Below are 20,868 nucleotides of genomic sequence, written 5' to 3'. Positions count from 1 at the left end.
ATGCTGCTGTAGTATAGTCCATGAAGACTTAGATTACTCCAAGTGTCAGCAATGCTACCAGAAATGGCCATGGAAGAAGAGGACCCCAGAATTAAGTTCATGAGATGGGTCTGTGACCTCTAGAGCATGGTTATACAGAGTCTTATGATCATTCAGATTCATAAGGAGCTGTTTGGTCTCAGAACAAATGGGTAGTTTCAAGAACAATGATGTTGTAGGTAATGTTATAGTGGAAAGAAGACAGAACATCTCTGCATCTTTCTAAGCTATTATGAAAAAGGTTTTATAAATTTGCTTTAAACATTTTTTCAATGAAAACAATTCTACTTCTATTCAGGCTTTCCCCTACTGTGCTAACAACCTGATTTCTACAACATTGGCTGGAAGTGAAAATAAAACAGACCCACAATAGAAGTTATAAAAAATAAAGTAAAATGTAGGTTATTTCAAACACAATCCTCATGTCTATTGATTAAAAATAATAGTAATACTCCTCTGTTGCGTTGGTTTCAAAATTCAAGAGATAGAATGTGAAGTGATTATTTTTTTCAAAAAGCTCATGCATGTGGACATAGTAGAATACTCCCATACGGCAAAGGGAAAATGGAAGTCTTTGGGCCAAAGAAGCAAGCTTGATAGGTTTGGTTAGGCTGTCACAGTGCTGGTCCACTTTTAAAAATGGAATTAGCTGCCAACATTTAATATATTAAAGGGGAAATTTTTAATTAAATCATTACAATTTCAACCATTTAGGCTTACTTACCTGGCTCCTGTAGCATTTGCGTTAGCTAATAATCTCTTACAGAAAAAAATGACAAACTTTTGGAAGATTATACTTGCCTTGATACCCCTTAGATTATGTCTGTATTGATACCAGTATTTTTGTCAGTTGTAAAAGTCATTAATCTTCTGTATACAAAGGATTTAATTTCAGGAATAATTTAAAAATATGCAAGCTCACAGGCTTACCTGTATCAGGGCAGGCATGATCATTAACTCTGAAGGTTTATAGAATGTTTGGGATCACAGAGATAAGATTTTAATGGGACAAGCTGTCCTACATTGGTGTAAATGTTACGTTTCAAAATCAAATTCAATACCATTTTAAAAATTGCGTTTCTAAAACATTAATTTGTGCTAAAATTCAGCAGAGAGCTTCTGAAAAGATATACAATAGCATTGAAGAGAAGGAGCACATTTTGATTAGTATCTAATAGATCAGTTAGTAGTAAAATACTTCAGTTTCAGTTCAGTCACTTAATCGTGTCTGACTCTTTGCAGCCCCATGGACTGCTGCATGAGGCTTCCCTGTCCATCACCAGCTCCCAAAGCTTGCTCAAACCCATGTCCATCCAACTATCTCATCCTCTGTCAGCCCCTTCTCCTCCTGTCTTCAGTCTTTCCCAGCATCAGGGTCTTTTCCAATGAGTCAGGGTCTTTTCCAATTTTACTGGAAAAGTAAGATATTTATAAAGACCCAACTGTTCTGCAAGATTTAGTACATATGCCTCCTCTCTCCCAAATGTGTATCAGGGAACATTTGGTGACTTTGAGTGGGAGCAGGAAGGAATTGAGAGATCTGGTCATCCAAAACTGCAAGAAGGATTATCCAAAGGCATCAATGCTTTGGATAATATGCTCCTTAAAAGCCATCACTTGTCAAGAAATATCTGTTATACATGACTACTAAAGGGCTTCCCTGGTGGCTCAGATGGTAAAGAATCCTCCTGCAATGCAGGAGACCTGAGTTTGACCCCTGGGTGGGGATGATTCCCTGGAGAAGGGAATGGATACCCATGCCAGTATTCTTGCCTGGAGAATCCCCATGGACAGAGGAGCCTGAAGGGCTACAGTCCATGGGGTCACAAAGAATTGGACATGATTGAGTTGCTAAAACTTTCACTATTTTTCTTTTTAAAATTATGAATCCTACTGCCAGGCAGACCTCTTTTCAGCTAAATTTGCTTTTCCTGCTCTCTTGAGCTACTCAGAATCTGAACAGGTGTAGAGGTAAAATGCCATATGTACAGAATTTGTCAGTGATATTACACCCGAAAAACTTGTACAAAAACGGGGAGGAAAATGATAAAACTCACACTGATGCCACTGCTAGGGGCCCAGATGACCAAGACATCTGGACCAAGCTAAGCAGAAGCATTATTGGTGTGGAGGTCTCCTTTGGGCGGTGGCCCTCATCCTGGTCAGATGTGTTAGACTCCAAGCAACAAGTGTGGCCCCAGTGTCCTGGATTCAGTTCCCAAGCGAGACTCCAAGTTGCATCGTGTTCTTCTGAGCTCTGCACAGGTGCTTCCCTCTGCCTGACGTCCTTGCTCCCTTGCTCCTCCTTTTTCTATTTGGCTACTTCTTGTTCATCCTTGAGGTCTCAGCTTAAATACTGTTAGCTCTGGGAGCCCACCTTGACCTCCTAGACTAACTTAGGTGTCCCATGTTTGTGTCCCCACAACCCCCAGGACTTGAAAAGCACTGATCATACTGAATAATAGCTTCCTTTACTGTTTATATCCCCTTATAGCTCCAGAGGTCCGTGAGGCCAGGAGGTAGGTTTGCTTTGCATTCCTAATGTGGAGTAAGTTACTCAAAAGATATTGGTTGGATGGTTGAACAAACTACAGTTCAACCTGTCTGCTTCTTAGCTTACTCAAATACTCTCAGGTGGCCTGTCAGCTGTGGGACTGTCTAGTGTTTGTGAGCAGGGCTGAGAAGATGGCCAACATTGGCCATGATGCCTAACAGTTTCCCAAGAAGCAGAAATTCTTGGGACAAGTGAACCAGAGGTTTGGTATGCAGCCTGGAACTTCTCAAAAACCACTCTGGAAAGAATGAGATGGAAAAGGAGGATGTGTGTATGAAGGGGGAGGAAGGAAGCTTGGAAATAGCTTCTCAAGACAAAGTGGGATGGTAGTATCTTGACCAGAAGCAGAGAATCAGAGATCAGGAAATCAGAGACCAGAATCAGAGATCATAGAGAGTCAGCAGATGTCAGGGAGGGCTACAGGCAGATATTTTGGAATGATTAACACCCAAAGGCAAGAAAGACACCAAGAACTGACACCAGAAGCTAGTATTGCTTTTCCAGCTTAGAAGCTGGCCATAATGTGGCTGGTTGTCAAAAAGCACAGGCTCTCAAACCCTCTGTTCTTAAGGAGCTTTAGTTTTTTTCTGCATTATCAAGCAGTGCAGCTAAAAAAAATCACTTTTGAAGACTTTCCATGGTCCTCAACATAGAGTCAAATTTCTTAATATGGCCTGCAAAATCTGTCTTACCAGCCTCATCTTTTTCCTAAGGCAATGAAGGAATATGAGTGGCTCCAACCCAGAATGGACTGGGTTTTCTGTAGTCAGAAGAATCTGGAAAAGGAGAATAACTCTAGCCTGGTTCTTCAAACAAATCTGGAAGTTCCACCTGTTAAAACAGGAATGAACTTTCTCCAGGGGCAAGGTGGCAAGAACTCCCTTCCTGTATGTGCAGCCTCTATCTCCTGCCTCTTCTGGATCAGGGGATGCTGGGACCCCATCCTTCCTCAGTCTGATCTGGAATGGCTGAGTTGTTTCTGGGGCTCAGCAATCTGGTCCCTCCCTACTTGTTCCCCTTATCCAAGGTGGGGGCGGGGGCTCTAGTAATAAAACATGGGTAAGCCTGACTTCAGGAGTGGGCCCACCATCCCCAACATGAATGATACCCTGAGATTTGTCAGGCAGGCAAGTTACCTCCTCGGCCCTCACTGGCAGCCGGCTTCACTTGGATAGGACGATTCATCTGAAAGACATCGGACCAACACACCCCATCAGCATGACCGCCTGGCCCTGGGGCCCCGCTTCTCCACCCCTGGACTTCTCAGGATCTAAGCCCTCACCCCACCACTCTAAACCCCACCACTCTCACACAGGAATTATAGTTTTTCTCCAAGATTCCTCCCTTAAACACAGGACTTTAGAAGGTGCTGAAGCCTGAGGATTAGGCCATAGGAAGCTCAGGGCAAGTAGAGGAAGGAATGTGGAGGCTAAAGAGATTCTCCTGCCTTGGGCTCTGGGCACAGACCACGTGAGGCCTGTCCCTCTGGCTCCTGGACTTCCTCTGGGTGAGAAGAATTGGGTAGCAGGGTAGAACTGATGCTGCAGATTTGTGTTTTGTGTCTAAGACTGAGGATATAATTTCTATGTGTCATTTAAACAGTCTGGGAATCAAGATTTAGTGTTGTCTATCCCCAACCCTGCAGTTTAGTGGTTTGTATGACTTAGAGTAAGACATCCTCTCTCGGATTCAACTTGTCAAACGAGAAAAACCTCCCCCAAGCTTCTATGTCACTATAGTCTACACTCACCCTCCCAGTCCTCTCCCTGGGCACCCCCTACCCCTGAGGGTGCTGGAGTTCTCCAGGGTACCATCCTCGGCCCCTCTTACCCCACTCTTCCCTTTCATCCTGAAGAGTCTCATCCACACCCACAGCCTCTGCTCCTGTCCCCACAGGGATGACTCAGAGCTCTGCATCTCCAACCTGGACCTCCCACCTGAGCTTGAGCCCCTTGTGGCCAGCTGCTTGCTGGACACCCCGACTAGAAAGTCCACTGGTACCTTCCACTGAACACACCCAAACCAGAGCTCATCTTTTTGCCCAGACCTGATCCTTCCAGTCATCCAAGCTGTAAACCTGGAAAGCAGCTTGACTCCTTCCTCCCTCCCCTCCCCCACCAACCAATTTCACCTTCTAATTCAGGGGTTCCCTGATCAGGGTAGATATGAATCACCCGGGAACCATATCAGACTCTCAAGTTGGGGGAACTGTATCATTGGTAAATGCTCCCAGGTGATTTCGATATTCACCCCACCCACTCCCATCCCCCAACCACCCTGAGAGAATTCATGATTGAATCCCCATCTCACCTTCCTCTCATGGGTGTTGTGGGGATCACATGAGATAATGGGGACGCAAAAGGTCTTTGTAAACTGCCAGGAGCTGGGTGCGTAGGACGTGAGGAATTATTGTTGGGGGGCAGACAGCTGAGTGCTGGGAGGAATAAACCGCAGCCTTCCTGTTCGTGGAGGAAGGGGTACTGATGCCCATCTGGCCTGAGAAGGTGATGATCTGACCCCCTCCCCTCAGGAAATGCAATGCTTCTGCACCAATCAGGGGCCACCTCATCCTCTACCAGTATGCTTGTTGCCGAGACAACGGGCAGCTTCCTGTTACCATAGCCACAAGTGCTACCCAGTAACCATGGTAACGCCCTGGCAGTCACAGTTGAGCAATTTCCTTTGGATCAAATTTGGAGGAGGGGGAGTGGGGAGGGCTTTAAAAAAAAAAAAGGAAAACAAGCCAAGCCTGAACCAGCACAATCCCCCTCCCGCCCAGGACTCAGGTTCTTCTGCGCCCTGACACACCCACCCGCTGGTGGTGGAGCACCTGCAGTGGACCAGGTTGTGGGTGGGGGCCGAGACACCGACAGGACTCAGGCTGCAGTCTAGAGGGGATGACAGATCAATCCAAGCAGATCAGGGCGAGCTGGACAGGTCTGGACTGGCCTGGACCAGGGGCCGGGAGGACAGGACCCCTCCCTGGACATGGCCACCTGTGACTGTGGAGGAGAGACCAAGAGACAGAGCCATGGAGAGCAGAGACACAGGGAGAGATGAAGAGACACAGGAAGACAGAAATGATAAGAGAGTAAGACGCACCTGCAAAGGGTCGAGGAAAGAAATACTGGTGGAGATGAAAAGGAATTGAGGGAATAGGGGGTCAGGAAGGGAGCATAGGAGAGGGAGGGTGGAGTGTGGCAGAAGGGGAGAAGCCTGGAGTGGGGGGCAGTGAGGGTGAGCAAGACCATCATTATTTTATTAGTTCTTAAATAGATTCTAAGAATTTCTCTCTGGAGCCTAGAGTGATGAGCACATGTGGCAGCAGTTTCCATGGCAGCTGCCTCCCCGGCTGGGTTTCTGGGGAGATGGAGCTCACTGGGGCTCTGGAGGATGTCCCCTCCCCCCGCCCCCACTGCAGCACTCTTTGATGGAGAGTGGGCATTAGGTGGTACATAAACATCCCATGTGGACCTGGCAGAGTCCAGCTCTCAGAAGTTGGGCACCTAGACTTTCCACCACTCAGCCGTGTTGTCAGTATTCCTAGAACTCTGAAGAGCCCTGAGCTGGGCCCTTCAGGGGAGACAGCGATGACCCTGGGACCCTGTCCTTAAAGGGGAAAATAATGCCACCATTTCCCAAGAGCCCACTGTGTGCCAGGCCGTTCCTGGGGCACTTTATATACACTGTCTCTAAATTCCAAACACTCTACTAGAGAATGCCTTTGTTCCCATATTACAGATGAGAAACTTGAGGCTGGGGGAAGCTAAATCACTTGTCCGAGATCACATGGCGGTTGAGCTGGGATTTGCCCCCAGGTCTGTCTGACACTGAAGTCCATGATTTTCCCTTGAGTTGCTCAACTCTGTTCTAAAGACATGAACACAAATGAGGCCCAGAGGGACCAGGACCAGGGGAAGAGTGCAAGGTGAAGTGCTGTGGGAGAGGCTGAGTCCAGCTGGAGAGGCTGGCTCAGGGATGGCTTTGTGGAGCAGGCAGGGTTTGAGCTGGGTCTTGCAGCACTGGGGTCACTGGGCCATCATGGGAGGGGCAGGGAGAGGCTGCACATTCCAGATGGCTGGGGCATGGAGACGGAGACGCAAGTCTGAAGGAGCAAGGGTTTTCAGGTGGGCGCCTGACATTGAGGGGGCTAGTGAGTGAAAGTTGCTCAGTCGTGTCCAACTCTTTGTGACCCCATGGACTATACAGTCCATGGAATTCTCCAGGCCAGAATACTGGAGCGGGTAGCCTTTCCCTTCTTCAGGGCATCTTCCCAACCCAGGGATTGAACCCAGGTCTCCCACGTTGCAGGCGGATTCTTTACCAGCTGAGCCACTAGGGGGCTAGAGTAGTACAAATTTCTCCCAGATAGATGTGGATTTAGATGCTGGTTTCATCAGTACAATTTACTTAAAGGTCTCTGAGCCTCAGTAGCCACATTAGTAAAAGGGGACTCATGAAGGGGTGTGGTGAAAGTGACAAAAGCTAGATCTTAGTAGATGCACCAGATGTAATATGTTTTTTGTTTGTTTTGTGTGTGTGTTTTAAATGGAAGGATATGAAATTGAAAAGTCAGAAGAAGCCAGATTGGGGCAGGTTGTGAAAACTATTATGAGGAAGTTTGTTGTATTTCAAGGGCAGCAGAGATCCAGGGAAGCAGGGGAAGAATCTGTCTTATGAAGGATCCCATGAGCTGCCATTATGCAGAGAAAGGATTGGAAAGGGAAAGATTAGAGGGAGGAAGATCAGTGATACAGGTAAGGGTTGAAGGTGACCTGGATCAGGGCAGAAGGAAATGGACAGATTCAAGAAATGTTGAGGAAGAATGAATTGGACTAAAGTTGTATTGGATATGGGGAATGAGGGAGAGGAGGAAATTCTGACTGACTTCGGTTTCTGGCTTAGGTGTTGGGGAAGTTGGTAGTTTGGCAGGTAGGAGGTGCAGGGGAGGAGCCCAAGATGGTGATGACTGAATTGGGAAAACAAATGCTTCCCTAGGCTCTGACCTTCAGTCTCCACTGGGAAGTGGTTGGGGAGGGCATCCGGGATTTGGGTATGTTGTCTGTGACTGAAGGAGATAGAGAGTTGCCCACATGAGTTACCTGGGCAACCCTACCCTGCCTTATTCCTTCCACAGCCAGGGGAGGGATGTGGGAGTGGGGTGAAGTACCCACGATTCCCCTTTGAAGAAAAGAAGGCATTGCTTCCTTGGCCAAGCACTTGTCATGGGAGCTCAGGGGAGCTCTTGCCCTTGGCTGAACACTTGTTCCCCTAAGTTTCCCAAATCCAGGCCTATGTCTGCTTCAGGACCTAGCCCTGGAGGGGAAGTCAAGGGAGAGTATGTCAGAAAAAGGAGAGAACAACCTACTCCAGGCCATGGAATGGAGAAGGTCAGCAGCAGCACAGACACATACTGGGTCCTGATCCTTCTGCCCCTGTGAGCAGCAAGGAAGGCCATACCTTACTCCTTCTCTCTGCTTGACTTGCCTACAGTTCCTGCCTTTGGGCTCCGCATTGCCTTCTTCAGACTCTTCTGTCCTGATGCTAACTGTTCCCTCCACTCGGCACTCATGATGCCCTCAGCCCCTTCCCCTCACTGTGGGAAGAATGTTTATTGGAACCTCCCCAAAGAAGGGCCTCCTGGTGGGTCTTAGAGAGGTGTCATGGGTGCAAGAGAGAGTTGAGCAGATAAAAAGGAAACCAACGCTGTCAGCACTTGATTCCACCTGACCCCCTTCCTCTAATTCAGTCCACTCCCGAGTCCCATTCATTCTAGGGTCTGTATGGTTTTTCTGAATAGATCACAAGTCCATCCTCTCCTCTCCACTCCAGCCTCACCCCCAGCTCCAGGCCAGTATCATATTCACCTGCACTCAAGCAACCGTGTCCCGAGGGTCACCTGCCTCCAGCAGTGCTTCCTCTCCACGCCAGCCTCACACCATAGCCAGAGTGATCTTTTAATACCAGCCCCTCACTCTTTCCTGCTCCAAATGCACCCACAGTTCCCCATTGTAAGCCTCCAATAAAGCCGAGTCCTAAGACTGGGAGCCCAAACCTGTTAGTCCTGCCTCCCCTGTGGGCCTGTACATGTGATCCTCTCCATTCAGTTGGAGCCTTAGCCATCTCCGCTGGACACCTTCCCTGCCAGTTCTCACACTGTCCCCAGGGTTCCAGAAGTGGCCTTTGTCTTTTAGGTTTCTAGGCCCTCAAACGTGATGATCATGATTCAGCTCAGATAGCGTCTCCTCCCTCTCCACTCCTGATGCCTCTTTTATGTGCCCAGAGGTAAACCCCACTGAGGTGCAGTGGGTCACTCCTTGAAGGCAAAGGCACCAGCTCACGCAATGAGCAGGTGCTAGCACATACAGTGCATCTGTGTGAGATGCAGACAGGCAAATTAGATACTGTGGACAGATTAGGAAGAATGTGCCCCTTCTTCTGGGCTGACACAGTCCTATGATCATGAGCATGGCTGGGTCAACAGAGCAAGGCTAGACTACAGCCCCTGTTCGCCTTTTTCACTCAAGCTCTTTTGTGCAGGACAAAACCTGCAAAAGCAAGTGTACTCAGTGTTTGAAGGGGTGGTTGCCCAGGGAAGAGGAGATCATGAGCATGAAGAGAAACAAATGAGGGAGGGGGCACCTTCTGAATCCCGGAAGGCAGGGCTGAGGTCGGGCCTCACTTTCTCCAGGTGGATTCTGGAGCTTGAGGTGAGGCTGAAAGAAGCCGCTCCAGCTTCCTGGGGAAGAGGCTGCAAAAGCTGGGACAACCACTGAGGTCTGAAGGGAGTCCTGATTTGGGAGCCAAGCTTTAATAGGTGATAGAAATTAGCAGGGAGCGGGTAGAGAGGGGCCGGGGGAGGTACCAGTTGGGCAGACACCATGAGATTTCTCCTAGGGGTTCAGGCTTTCTCTTTGAGTTTGACCCAGCTTTTCCTAAGCCCACAGTGACAGCTCTGACTGTCTCCAGAAGTCCAGACTGAAGTCTTGTCTCTGCTTCTCCAGCAGGTGGCAGATGTGCCCAGGACCCTGAGCCTACACGGATCTGGGCACCTTCCCCCTCCATGCTGGTGGGCCCAAGGCCAGGTGACTAAAGCTGCTGCTGCCCCTGGCAGGCCCCGAGGAAAGATGGATGGCTCGGCCAATGCTGGGGCTGGCCAACAAGGCCATTGATTTTCATTTAGGAGAATAATTAAATATTAATTTTCACTTTGTTAAGCTGAGGAGGGTGAATCAAGCCAATCCTGGCAGTATCAGAGGAAGTCAGGCCATGTTGGAAGGCTGAGGATGAAAGGGTCAGAGGGGCCAGGTGTACCCAGTCATCATCTGCTCTAGAACCTTTGACCTCTGTCTGCCGCCAGCCTGGCTCAGGTAACAGTGCAGTGGCTAAGTGAATGAGTTCTGGAGCCTGACTGCCTAGGCTCAAAGCCCTGATCTTCCCATCAGTAACTACCTGACCTTGGGCAAGTCACTTATTTTCCATGACTCAATTTCCTCATCTATAAAATGTGAATGCCACTAACAATACCTTTTTCATAGAGGATTAAATGACTTTGAACGTGTCAAGTGCTAGGAACACTGTCTTTATCAATACATATTAATTATTATTTCTCTTTTCCTTCCCAGAAATTACCGTGGTAGTATAGCGCTTCACTGTCCTGATCTTAGGTGCCCTCAGCCTGATAGAGTCCACCAGGTACCCCTTCAATTGTGGAGCCCTGTGGCTGGCTGAGGAGGGGATTTTTTTCTTTATTATTTATTTATTTGGCTGCACCAGGTTTTAGCTGCAGCATGCGGGATCTTTAGTTGCAGCATACGGATTCTTAGTTGTTGCATTCAGAATCTAGTTTCCTGCATGCATGTGCATGCTAAGTTGCTTTAGTTGTATCCGACTCTTTGTGATCCTATGGACCATAGCCCACCAGACTCCTCTGTCCATTCAATTCTCCAGGCAAGAATACTGGAGTGGGTTGCCAGGCCTTCCTCCAGGGGATCTTCCCAACCCAGGGATTGAACCAGAGTGTCTGACAGCTCCTGCATTGGCAGGTGGGTTCTTTACCACTCGTGCCACCTGGGAAGCCCAATAGTTCCCTCAACCAGGGATCAAACCCAGATGCCCTGCGTTTTTTTTCTTTCTTTTTTTTTTTTTTTGCTATACAATAGGTCCTTGCTGATTATCTGTTTTGAATATAGTAGTGTGTCCCCAACTATCCCTTTCCCCAGGCAACTTTTCTAAGTTCCCAAACTTTTCTAAGTTTGTGAGTCTCTTTCTATTTTGTAGGTTCATTTGTATCATTTCGTGTTAGATTCCACCATGTGTGGAATGTCATATGATATTTCTCCTTCTCTGTCTGACTTACTTCACTCACTGTGTATGATAATCTCTAGGTCCTTCCATGTTGCTGCAAATGGCATTATTTCTTTCTTTTTCATGGCTGAGTAACATTCCATTGTACATATGTACCATATCTTCCTTATACGTTCCTCTGCTGGATCCCCTGCATTGGGAGCACAGAGCCTTAGCCACTGGACCACCAGGGAAGTCCCTGGGGGAGGATTTGTTCTCCCAGATTTCATTTTAAGTTTTTTCAGTGCCTTCCGTTAGCTTTCAGGATAAAGTGCAAACCCTTCACCCTGGGACTCAAAGTTTTCCCTTCAACCATTGCCCTCTGTGGATCTTCTCTCTGGTCTGGCCCGTGCTCATGTGGGGACCCTCCTCTACACTCCCAGCCCCATTTCACACCCATCTGTTCCTCTTGCCTCTGAACCTTTACCATGATGTTTCCCATATATGGAGTCTTATCACTTGTCTCACTGACTCTTAATTCTAGTGACAGAAGTCATTTATTTGCTCCCAAGAGTGGGTGCATAATGACTTCTACTATCACTCCTAGTAATGCTGCTGTTACTACTACTATCATCAGCTAACCTGTACTGAATACTTACTGTCTGCCAAGATTTGTGTTAAGCACTTTATATGACTTAGTTTATTTAATTATTATAACAGCCCTACATGCTCAATTTCACAGAGGAGGAAAGCCTAGGCTTAGAGCAGTAAAGAATTGCCCAAGGTCATAGAGTTAGTGAGTAGTAGGTCCTGGATTGACACCCAGGTCTGTCTGTCTCTAGAGCCTGCCTGCAGAGGATTGGTGAGAGTGATAAGTTGGTGTTGTGGTGGCGGTGGTGGACTTCAGTTGTCTGACTCTTTGCGACCCCATGGACTGTACCCTGCCAGGCTCCTCTGTCCATGGGATTCTCCAGGCAAGAATACTGGAGTGGGTTTCCATTTCCTTCTCCAGGGGATATTCTCTACCCAGGGACTGAACCTGGGTCTCCTGCATTGCAGGCTGGTTCTTTACCACTGAGTCATCCAGGAAGCCCACGTTGGTGTTACTTGACACTGAGCCTTCAAGAGCCAGGCTCAAGTTCCTTCGATTACAAGGATTGGTTCTAGGATCTGACACCCCATTAACAGCTTGATCATCTGTAAGTAAAGCTTGTCTTTTTTAAAAAATGTGATTTAATTTTAATTTTTATATTTTGATTGCACTATGTGGCTTGGAGGATTTTAGTTCCTCAACCAGGGCTTGAACCTGGGACCTCAAGCAGTGAGTGTGGAGTCCTAACCATTAGACCACCAGAGAATTCCCTGAAGTTTGTTTTATTGCTGGAGAGCTCTGATGATGAGAAATGAGTTCTTTATACTGAGCTGAAATTAATGTGGCGGTTCTTTATATCTCACTGATCCTGGTCCTGCCCTATGGGGACACCCACAGAAAACCAAATCCTTCTTCAGGATCTGAAAGCGGGTACCCACCCCAGCAGTAATATGTTTTGAGATCTTACTCTGTGCCAGGTACTTGCTAAGCCTCAGTTAACCCCCCCAGTAGTCCAGTGAGCTAAGTGTTAGTATTACTCACTCCCTATAGGTGAGGAATTGAAGTTCAAATGTCTAAGTAATGTATCTGAAGACACAGAAATGCTAAATGGCAGAGCTGGGATTCAACTCCAGTCTGTGAGACTCAAAAACTAGTATTCTTAATTATTATGTTATGATGTCTCCCTATTGTAGCTCCCCACTAAACCCTGTCCAGCCAAATATCCCTGATTCTTCAAATTATAATTCCATAATATATTTTATGTCCCTATACTATCCAAATCTCTTTCTGGTAGGCTCCTGACCCTCTTAATCCTGAGGCCTGGAATTGGATATATTCCCAGGTTTGGCCTGCCCAGGGCAGTGGAATAGCATTCTTGCTCTAGACATGTCACTCCTTGGACAAGAGAAAATGAAGCTGTGTAGCATGACTTGCTCTTGGTGACCCCTAGTTCACCAAGTGTTAGGAACACTAGTTCCTGACAATCACCACTTTCTTCCTCCAGCAGTAGGTCCTATTTTGTCTTCTGTCCAGTGATTGGCCATTAGCCAAGGCCATATCAAGTGCCACTGATGTACAGTGGCCTAGCTGCCTGTAGAATGAGGTCTCTCTTAACCTTGAGCTAAGTGTTTGGGGGTGTGTAAGGAAAGCAATCTTGGTGAGTCAAGACACCCGAAAAAAACGCTACAGGAAGAGGATCATCAAGGACCCCAGAACTCGAAGAAACAGGATACCAGCCCAGCAGAGCCTCTCCCCTGTGTATCTGCAAAGATGCTCACACCAGTGACAAATGACACCTAACATCATGATTTTAGCCAACGTAGACAAATTCTAGCATAGCTCACAAGAGTAATGCCTTTCCTAAAAGATAGGAATAGTACACTTGGCCCAAGAGTCTCAAGCCCATTTCTTTGGACCGGAGGACTGAAATTAACAAATAACCTGTACCTGTTAAGGGTACAGGTAAGTCCTCTCCTAGAAAGATGACTCTTCTTCTAGTTCCTGATCCCAACCCAGCCACCACACGCTGCTTTGGCAAGCACATAGAGCGTGTTCCCAGCCGGAGGTGGTTCCCACCCGCCCCAGCCCTGGTGGACTTACCCCTGGCAGGGTCTTCTGCTCGTGCAGTGCACTCTGGGCCTTGAGAGCAGAGTCCCGGGCGCAGTAGGTGAGGAAGGCACAGCCTGGGGAGGAAGAGGCTGGCTCAGGGGGTTTCCTAAAACCCCCAGATACTCTTCCTGGAAAGACCTATTACATTGACAAACTCAAGGCCATTCTCCTTTCAACAAGGGTACTGCTTCTGAGAAGCCTTCTCTGCCTCCCACCTTCTTTGAAGGGAGGGGCTTCATGTGCCCGTGTCGCAGACTCTGGCTCCCTCACTCGCTCCTGGCCTTTTGCCTAGGGAACATGTGCACCCACATCCAATCACATATTCATGCAATCCCACATCTCCCCTCCCCACGCCAGCCATAAATCCTGTTGGGGTTAAACCTCCCTAAGCAGCTTTGCCTTCAGCTTTAACCCCAACCTCCCCCTTCCTTTTTGGATTCATACTCCTAAAGTTTCTAAGAATCAGCCTCAATTCCTTCCCCACTCAGTTTCAGATGGGAGGAGACAGAAGAGGAGAAAGAAGGTTGGAAGCCAAGCCCAGGACCCCACAACTCCTTCCTGATACCTCCTCCTAGTTTGAGTCTAAGGAGTGGATTGATTTGAGGCTTGGGAGATGGAACTGGTTTAAGGACATCCTATAGATAGGAGCTTCTAGGGACTTCCAATCCTATCCAAAGTACTTGATCCATCAACCCTCCAGGACTGCAGGGTAGGGCCTCTTAAGAGTTTTTATGCCCTAAATCTGACTTCTCTAAAAGAATGAGTAGTTAAAGGGGAGAGGAGTCTGAGTTGAACCAAAGGTTCAGTCCTACCCACTCTTTGTCCAGCCTCAGAACCTGTAGCCTGCTAGGAAGCATAGGGCCAAGACTTCTTCCGTTCCAAAAGTCATTGAGTATTCACTTACCCAGAAAAGATTTATTGAATACTTACTTCTTATAGTGGTATATTATGATGGCTTGAAGGTAAAGTGGTAACAAGACAGACACATTTTCTGCCCTCATGGGAATCATGTGAAGGATCATGAGGGAGATGTATCTAAGTCCACACAATTGAGGAATGAATGTCTCAAAGAACACACTGACCTCTCAATAATAAAGGGGGGTGGTTAATGAGGTGATGGAAAGGGTGGTGATTATTTCAAGCAGAGAGAATAGTACATATGAGGACTGAGTGAAGAATTCAGTGTGTTGGGGAAACAGATGGAAGGCCAGTATGGTTGAAGGTTGGTAACTGGGGGCAGATTGGCCAGAGAGGTATGCAGGGATCAGCTCATCTGTAACTTCAATTTGGATTTTGAATTTTGTCCTAAGAACAGTAGAGAGCCACTAAAGTGTTTTAAGCAGGGTTGTGAAATTAGGTCTGTGTTTTCAAGAAGAGCCTTCTGAGTAAAGGAAGGAGAAAGACTAAAGGAAGAGAAAGTGGATGTGAGAAACCATTAGGAGCTTGGTGCAGTTTTCCACTTAGACCTCAGCAGACTGCAAAGGCAAATGGGAACATTTTATCCACTGTCTTCTATGTGGCTGTCCTCTTAAGGTGGGCAGATATCTGCCATTCACTGGGTTAAAGAGACCTTAGAGAACTCCTGGAACAAACACTTATCATATCAATGGGAAAATTGATGCCCAGAAAGTATGCCAGTGGTAGGACAGGGTTTGGAATCTCCAATGCCTAGGCTGCGCTTGTTTTCAAAGCACTGTGGCTGCCCGCTTCAGTATTCAGCCATCTAAAAGAAAATGAGTCACTCTGGCTTTTGGACGTCACTGTTGCTGGGGAGAAGGTGGAGAATATGTTGATTGGGAGACCCCCCCCTCCCCATTGACCTTGCAAAGTAACCTTGCCTTCAAGAGTTGTGGGTTGATTTGGGGAAAAAATCACCAAAACCTGATTCCGCTTACATCCCTGCTCCATCCTCCACCACCAAACCATATTAGCTGACGTCAGAACTGAGCAGGGCTGGGGCCCTGTCTGAAAGGCTCAAGGGCCTAGTTGCTGCCAAAAGGAGCCCTGTGTGGACAGGGAGTAGAAGAATAGAAGGATAAAAAGACAGAGAAGCATGGCCTGAGGGTCAGATGAATGGGGGTGGGGGGACAGGAAGAATTAGAACTAAGTGGAGAGAGAGAAAAGATTAGAGAACAGTTCAGAGACTCATGGTGTTTGAGTGAGAAGAGTGAGAATTAAAGATAATCTATACACTTCCTTTACTACACAGATTGCTCAGAAAGACCAGCTTGTACTTACATACTGAAATAAATGTCTAAAAAATAAGACCATAAGTTGCTATGGGTGGACGGGCAGTTGGGCAACTGGACTGCATTAGAAGGGATCTGGGTGGTATGGTCTTGTGGTTTCATGCCCCTTTAAAAATAACCCCACTCCAAAGGGTTTAAGATGCACTGCTACATAGCTGTTCCCTGATCCTCTATGGGCATTTTCCTGAAACTCCTACATTAGTGTGCCTAGGAACTCCCCAAAGCCTCTGAGTTGAAAAGGAGGCAGCCTGATTCCAGCTCTCAGCCCTTAGGAAAATACATTTAGCTGTTACCCAGGGCCCACAACTTCTCTCCTGGAAAGATCATGGAGGATAGTTGGAGACCCTCTCCTACTCCACAAAACCTGAAACTACAGCATGGTGAAGGTGGGGAGAGAAAAAAGTGATTCTTTTCAAATAATTTCCTTCCCGTGCCCATGTATGCCATGTGACTCTGGCCATCTTACTCCAGCCCAGCCTAGACAGACTTTTCTGCATGTAAACAAGCCTCCTCCCTTTCCCTACAGGAAGAAAAAGGTGTGGCAGGACAGGACCATGGTGCCTGTCTCTTGAACAGGGTATGGGAGAAGACCACTTTCTGCCTCTTCAACTTGACCCACCCTTGAGGCTCTGGTCCACAGGTTCTGGTCTAGGACCAGCTTGTGAGGAAGGGAAAGCCATAAAGAGGATTGGGAGGCCATAAAGAGGATTGGGAAGGCACAAATATGTGGCACGGGAGTGAGGAGATTAGAGGGTAAAACAAGTGTGGGTTCAGCTGAGAGGACACCTGAGATGTGGGGGATGAGGGAGCACAGATGGCTGGAGTTCCTGCTGAGGCCAGAGTCCTGGACTCAGATCAGAAGAAGATAGTGTTGGGGTTCTGGATGGGAATGGAGAGACTGGGGCTATTCCTAAGCAAGAAGGTGGAATTTGGTGGAAAGCCTCCTGGGAAGGGAATTGGATTTTGTGATTTAGACAGGCCTGCATTCTGAAGAAGGCAAGAGTTTGAGTCTGTGGGATTTTAGGTTGGCAATCTGAATCAAAAAAAGGCTCCAGATGTTGCCAGGTCTTGAAGGCAAGAATGAGGGGTGCAACTCCAAAATGCGTGTGAACGTGGTTAGCCCTGAATGGGCTGGCACCAGATGTGGGGGGGTGGTGGTGATTCAGGAATGATTGGGTCCGGGGTTTGGGAGACTGAGGGTGTCAGAGACTTAGAAGGTGGACTAAGTTCCCAAATTCCTGGATTTGGGCTGTCTGATGGGAAAGATGGAGGGAAGTCCAGCTGAAAGGCGGAGACTGTTAGGGTGTGAGAGCCAAGGGGTAGGGAATTGGAGGTTAGAATAGAGAACACGTCAGGGGACCAGAGTGATGATCAGAAGGAGGGTGTCAGAAAATTCTGGGTTGAGGGTTCTGTGATCTGGGAGAAAGACTGGGCTGAAGTCGGCTGGTATTGGACTGGTGTTGGACAGGCTCTAGGCAGGGCTTGGGTTGGGGCTGCAGTTGAGGCTGGGATTTGGGCTGGGCCTCACTCTAATCGGATTGGGGCTGGGCTGGGCAGGGCTGGGCAGGGCTGGGCTGGGCTGACCCCGCGCACCTTTGTGGAGGCCGGTGAGCCGGTCCTTCAGCACCGTCAGCTCGTAGATGCGGCCGAACTCCTCGAACAGCGGCTTGAGGTCCTGCTCGTCCAAGCCCCGCGGGATCTGCCCCACGAAAAGCTTGATGGCGTCGTGGTCCTTCATGGGCACGGCAGGACCCGGGTTTAGCCCGCTCATGCCGATGCCGCTGTCCGCGGTGCTGAAACCCAGGCGCGGGCCGGGGCCGGCGGGCGGCGCAGACCCTCCGGGCGCCGCGGCCATATCCCCGCCCGGTCCGCCCTCCCGCCGGTCCCGCCTGTCCCGCCGTCCCCTCCCTGGACCGGTGGAGAGGGCCGGGGGGGAGGGGGCGGGACCCAGGCGGCGAGGGCAGGGGGGGGAGGCTGCACAGGGGGCGGGGTCCGGGTGGAGGGGCGTAGAAAGGGTGGGGCGGGCTGGAAGGGGGCGGGGCAGGGGGCGGGGCAGGCCCGGGCCGAGGCGGCGGGACGCTGGGGTCTGGCTTGAGGTCCCCGCGCGGCGCTCTCTGGGCTCCCGCCCGAGCTCTCCCGGAGCTGAGCCCCGAGCCCCAGCCCCTGTGTTTGATGACGTAAGGGCAGCTGGCCGCCGGGTCTACGCAAATGATTTGCATAATGAGGAAGCAACGTCCAATCAGAGATGGAGTTGACCGTGTTCGGCCGGGGGCGGGAGGGGCGGCTGGGCTCTAGCGCTCCTTCCTGCTCGCCATGGCAACCGGACCCTAGGATGCCCTGTGTCTGTCGAGTATGTGCGGGCGTGGCCGTGGATCGTGCGTGTGCGCCTTGGACAGCGTGAGGGGAAGTAGCTTTGTCATGCGTGGTGATGTCTGAGGGAGTCAGAGCTAACCCCCCTCCTCACACACCAGCACACACAGGCACACACCTCCAATCACTGGAGCGTTTCCTGCGGGGGTGGATGGGGATTCCTCTTCTCCATTCCCACTACCGAAGCCAGTCCTCGGAGCCGATCCCACCCGCCTATCACACAGCTCTCTCCTCAACAACTACCTTACGCACGAGACTCAAATACATTCGTCTCCCACGGATCCAACAAAAACTAAAAATAAATTTTTAAAGAAAGAAAAACAAAACAAAAACTCCAGAACACTCCTGGAACATGAATTCCTCCTCAGGAGAGTGAGGGAACTTATATAGCCATATTTGCTCACGCGCCTAGTTCATCCTGATTCTGTGAGCTCACGAGTGTTATCCTCTTTTTCCAGAAAAGGAAGCTGAGGGTCTGAGGGTCAAGGAGTTGAGGGTCTGAGGGTCAAGGAGTCTAGGACCAAGCCAACCCCTAACATCTGCTGGGGCCAGGGCAAAAGAAGAAATGAAAATACACATGCTGCGTGTCTAAATATTTAAAAGATATAAATCAAGTTACAAGTTGTTAAATAAAATATGTTTATTTCTTATTTCCACAAATACTCCTTCATAATAAAAATGAAAAATATGTGTAAAACTGCCTTTATATGACGGAAAGTTGGCAAAATATCAAAACTGATGGAATTTTATTGCTCTTCTTATGTCTGAGTATTCTCTTGATGGGTCAGTGATATTTGGGCATAAGTAGTACAATAAAGATAAATAATTCATAAGTTATATGTTTATTTCATAGTTTTTTTCTTGCCTTCTTTCATTAAAATTGCTAATCTGACTCCATTGATGACTGTTCAAGAGCAGCAGTAGCAACTGGAATCAACAAAATGTTACAATATTCAAATTCAGAAATAAAAATTAAATTTTTTTTTTACTTTTAGTAAAAGTTATTCCTTGTAATTACCTGATTGTGGAATGGTTACCAGAATATTTGTTTCACTGAGCTCGATGTATTTTTTTAAATTTCTTTGAAACTTTCTCTGTAAGTCTATTTTTTAGTTTTCAAGTGTTTGGAGAATTTTCCTGTTGTCTCTCTTTTATAGACTTCTAGTTTCAGAACATACTCTGTATAATTTCAGTTCTTTTACTTTTGTTGAGGTTTTGTGATCCTCAGAATATGATCTATCTTGGTAAATGATCTTTTGGTGACTGAACAGAATATTTTCAACAGTATATTCTGCTGTAATTGGATGGAGTGTTCTATAAATGCTGATTAGATCCTGTTGGTTGATGGTGTTTAGTTCTCTATCTTTGCTGACTTTATGTCTACTTGTTTTCTCAACTGTTGAGAGTATTTAAGGGGTATTTAAGTCTTCAACTGTAATTGTGAATTTATTTCTCCTTCCAGTTCTATTAGTTTTTGCTTTACATATGTTGCAGTTCTCTTGGTTGGTGCATACACATTTAGGATTGCTATGTCTTTCTGGTGGATTGACTCTTCTATCATTATGTCATGTCAATGATTATATTCTTTGCAACCAAAGATGGGGAAGTGCTATACAGTTAACAAAAAAAAGACAGAGCTGACTGTGGCTCAGACCATGAACTTATTGCCAAATTCAGACATAAATTGAAGAACGTAGGGAAAACTACTAGACCATTCAGGTAAGACCTAAATCAAATCCCTTATGATTATACAGTGGACGTGACAAATAGATTCAAGGGATTAGATCTGAGAGACAGAGTGCCTGAAGAACTATGGACAGAAGTTCATGACGTTGTACATAAGGCAGTGATCAAGACCATCCCCAAGAAAAAGAAATGCAAAAAGGCAAAATGGTTGTCTGAGGAGGACTTACAAATAGCTGAGAAAAGAAGAGAAGCTAAAGGCAAAGGAGAAAAGGAAAGATATACCCATTTGAATGCAGAGTTCCAAAGAATAGCCAGGAGAGATAAAAAAGCCTTCCTCAGTGGTCAATGCAAAGAAATAGAGGAAAACAATAGAATGGGGAAAACTAGAGGTCTCTTCAAGAAAATAAGAGATTCCTAGGGAACATTTCATGCAAAGATGGGCTCAATAAAGGACAGAAATGGTATGGAACCTAACAGAAGCAGAAGATGTTAAGAGGAAGTGGTAACAATACACAGAAGAACTATACAAAAAAGATCTTCATGATCCAGATAACCACATTGATGTGATCACTCACCCAGAGCCAGACATCCTGGAATGCGAAGTCAAGTGGGTCTTAGGAAGCATCACTACAAACAAAGCTATGGCAGGTGGAGGAATTCCAGCTGACCTATTTCAAATAATAAAAGATGATGCTGTGAAAGTGCTGCACTCAATATGGCAGCAAATTTGGAAAACTCAGCAGTGGCCACAGGACTGGAAAATGTCAGTTTTCATTCCAATCCCAATGAAAGGCAATGCCAAAGAATGTTCAAACTACTGCACAATTGCACTCATCTCACACGCTAGCAAAGTAATGCTCAAAATTCTCCAAGCCAGGCTTCAGCAATACGTGAATTGAGAGCTTCCAGATGTTCAAGCTGGATTTAGAAAAGGCAGAGGAACCAGAGATCAAATTGCCAACATCCACTGGATCATTGAAAAA

The 20,868-nt window shown here is 47.4% G+C and overlaps 1 protein-coding gene and 1 long non-coding RNA gene across 7 annotated transcripts in view; one reads left to right on the top strand and one right to left on the bottom strand.

Annotated features, from left to right (window-relative positions):
• The window catches only part of CELF6 (CUGBP Elav-like family member 6), a 29,457-nt gene extending 11,682 nt beyond the window's left edge, over positions 1 to 17,775 (bottom strand). For 4 of the 6 annotated variants that reach the window (XR_006343921.1, XM_043919685.1, XM_043919683.1 and 1 more), the window contains exons 1-3: positions 17,423 to 17,775; positions 13,572 to 13,654; positions 3,730 to 3,778 (exon numbers count right to left, since the gene is read on the bottom strand). Coding sequence is in view for 5 of the 6 variants with exons in the window: in XM_043919685.1 (XP_043775620.1) it covers positions 3,730 to 3,778; positions 13,572 to 13,654; positions 17,423 to 17,684 (394 nt within the window). In the remaining variant the exon portion in view is untranslated. Of the gene's footprint in view, positions 1 to 3,729; positions 3,779 to 5,423; positions 5,471 to 13,571; positions 13,655 to 17,422 lie in introns of those variants that run through there. The other 2 variants (XM_043919686.1, XM_043919687.1) reach the window with 2 other exon arrangements.
• Positions 1 to 20,868, top strand: part of LOC122704751 — a 30,202-nt gene that overhangs the window by 7,323 nt on the left and 2,011 nt on the right. The window contains exons 3-4 of the long non-coding RNA XR_006343922.1: positions 1,846 to 1,852; positions 9,151 to 9,153. This is a non-coding gene — a long non-coding RNA (uncharacterized LOC122704751). The remainder of the gene's footprint in view (positions 1 to 1,845; positions 1,853 to 9,150; positions 9,154 to 20,868) is intronic.

This window comes from Cervus elaphus, chromosome 12, assembly GCF_910594005.1.
Source record: "Cervus elaphus chromosome 12, mCerEla1.1, whole genome shotgun sequence".
Classification (NCBI taxonomy): Eukaryota; Metazoa; Chordata; class Mammalia; order Artiodactyla; family Cervidae; genus Cervus; species Cervus elaphus.
The sequence above is the reverse complement of the archived record's forward strand: the minus strand, read 5'-3'. Positions and strand labels throughout refer to the sequence as shown.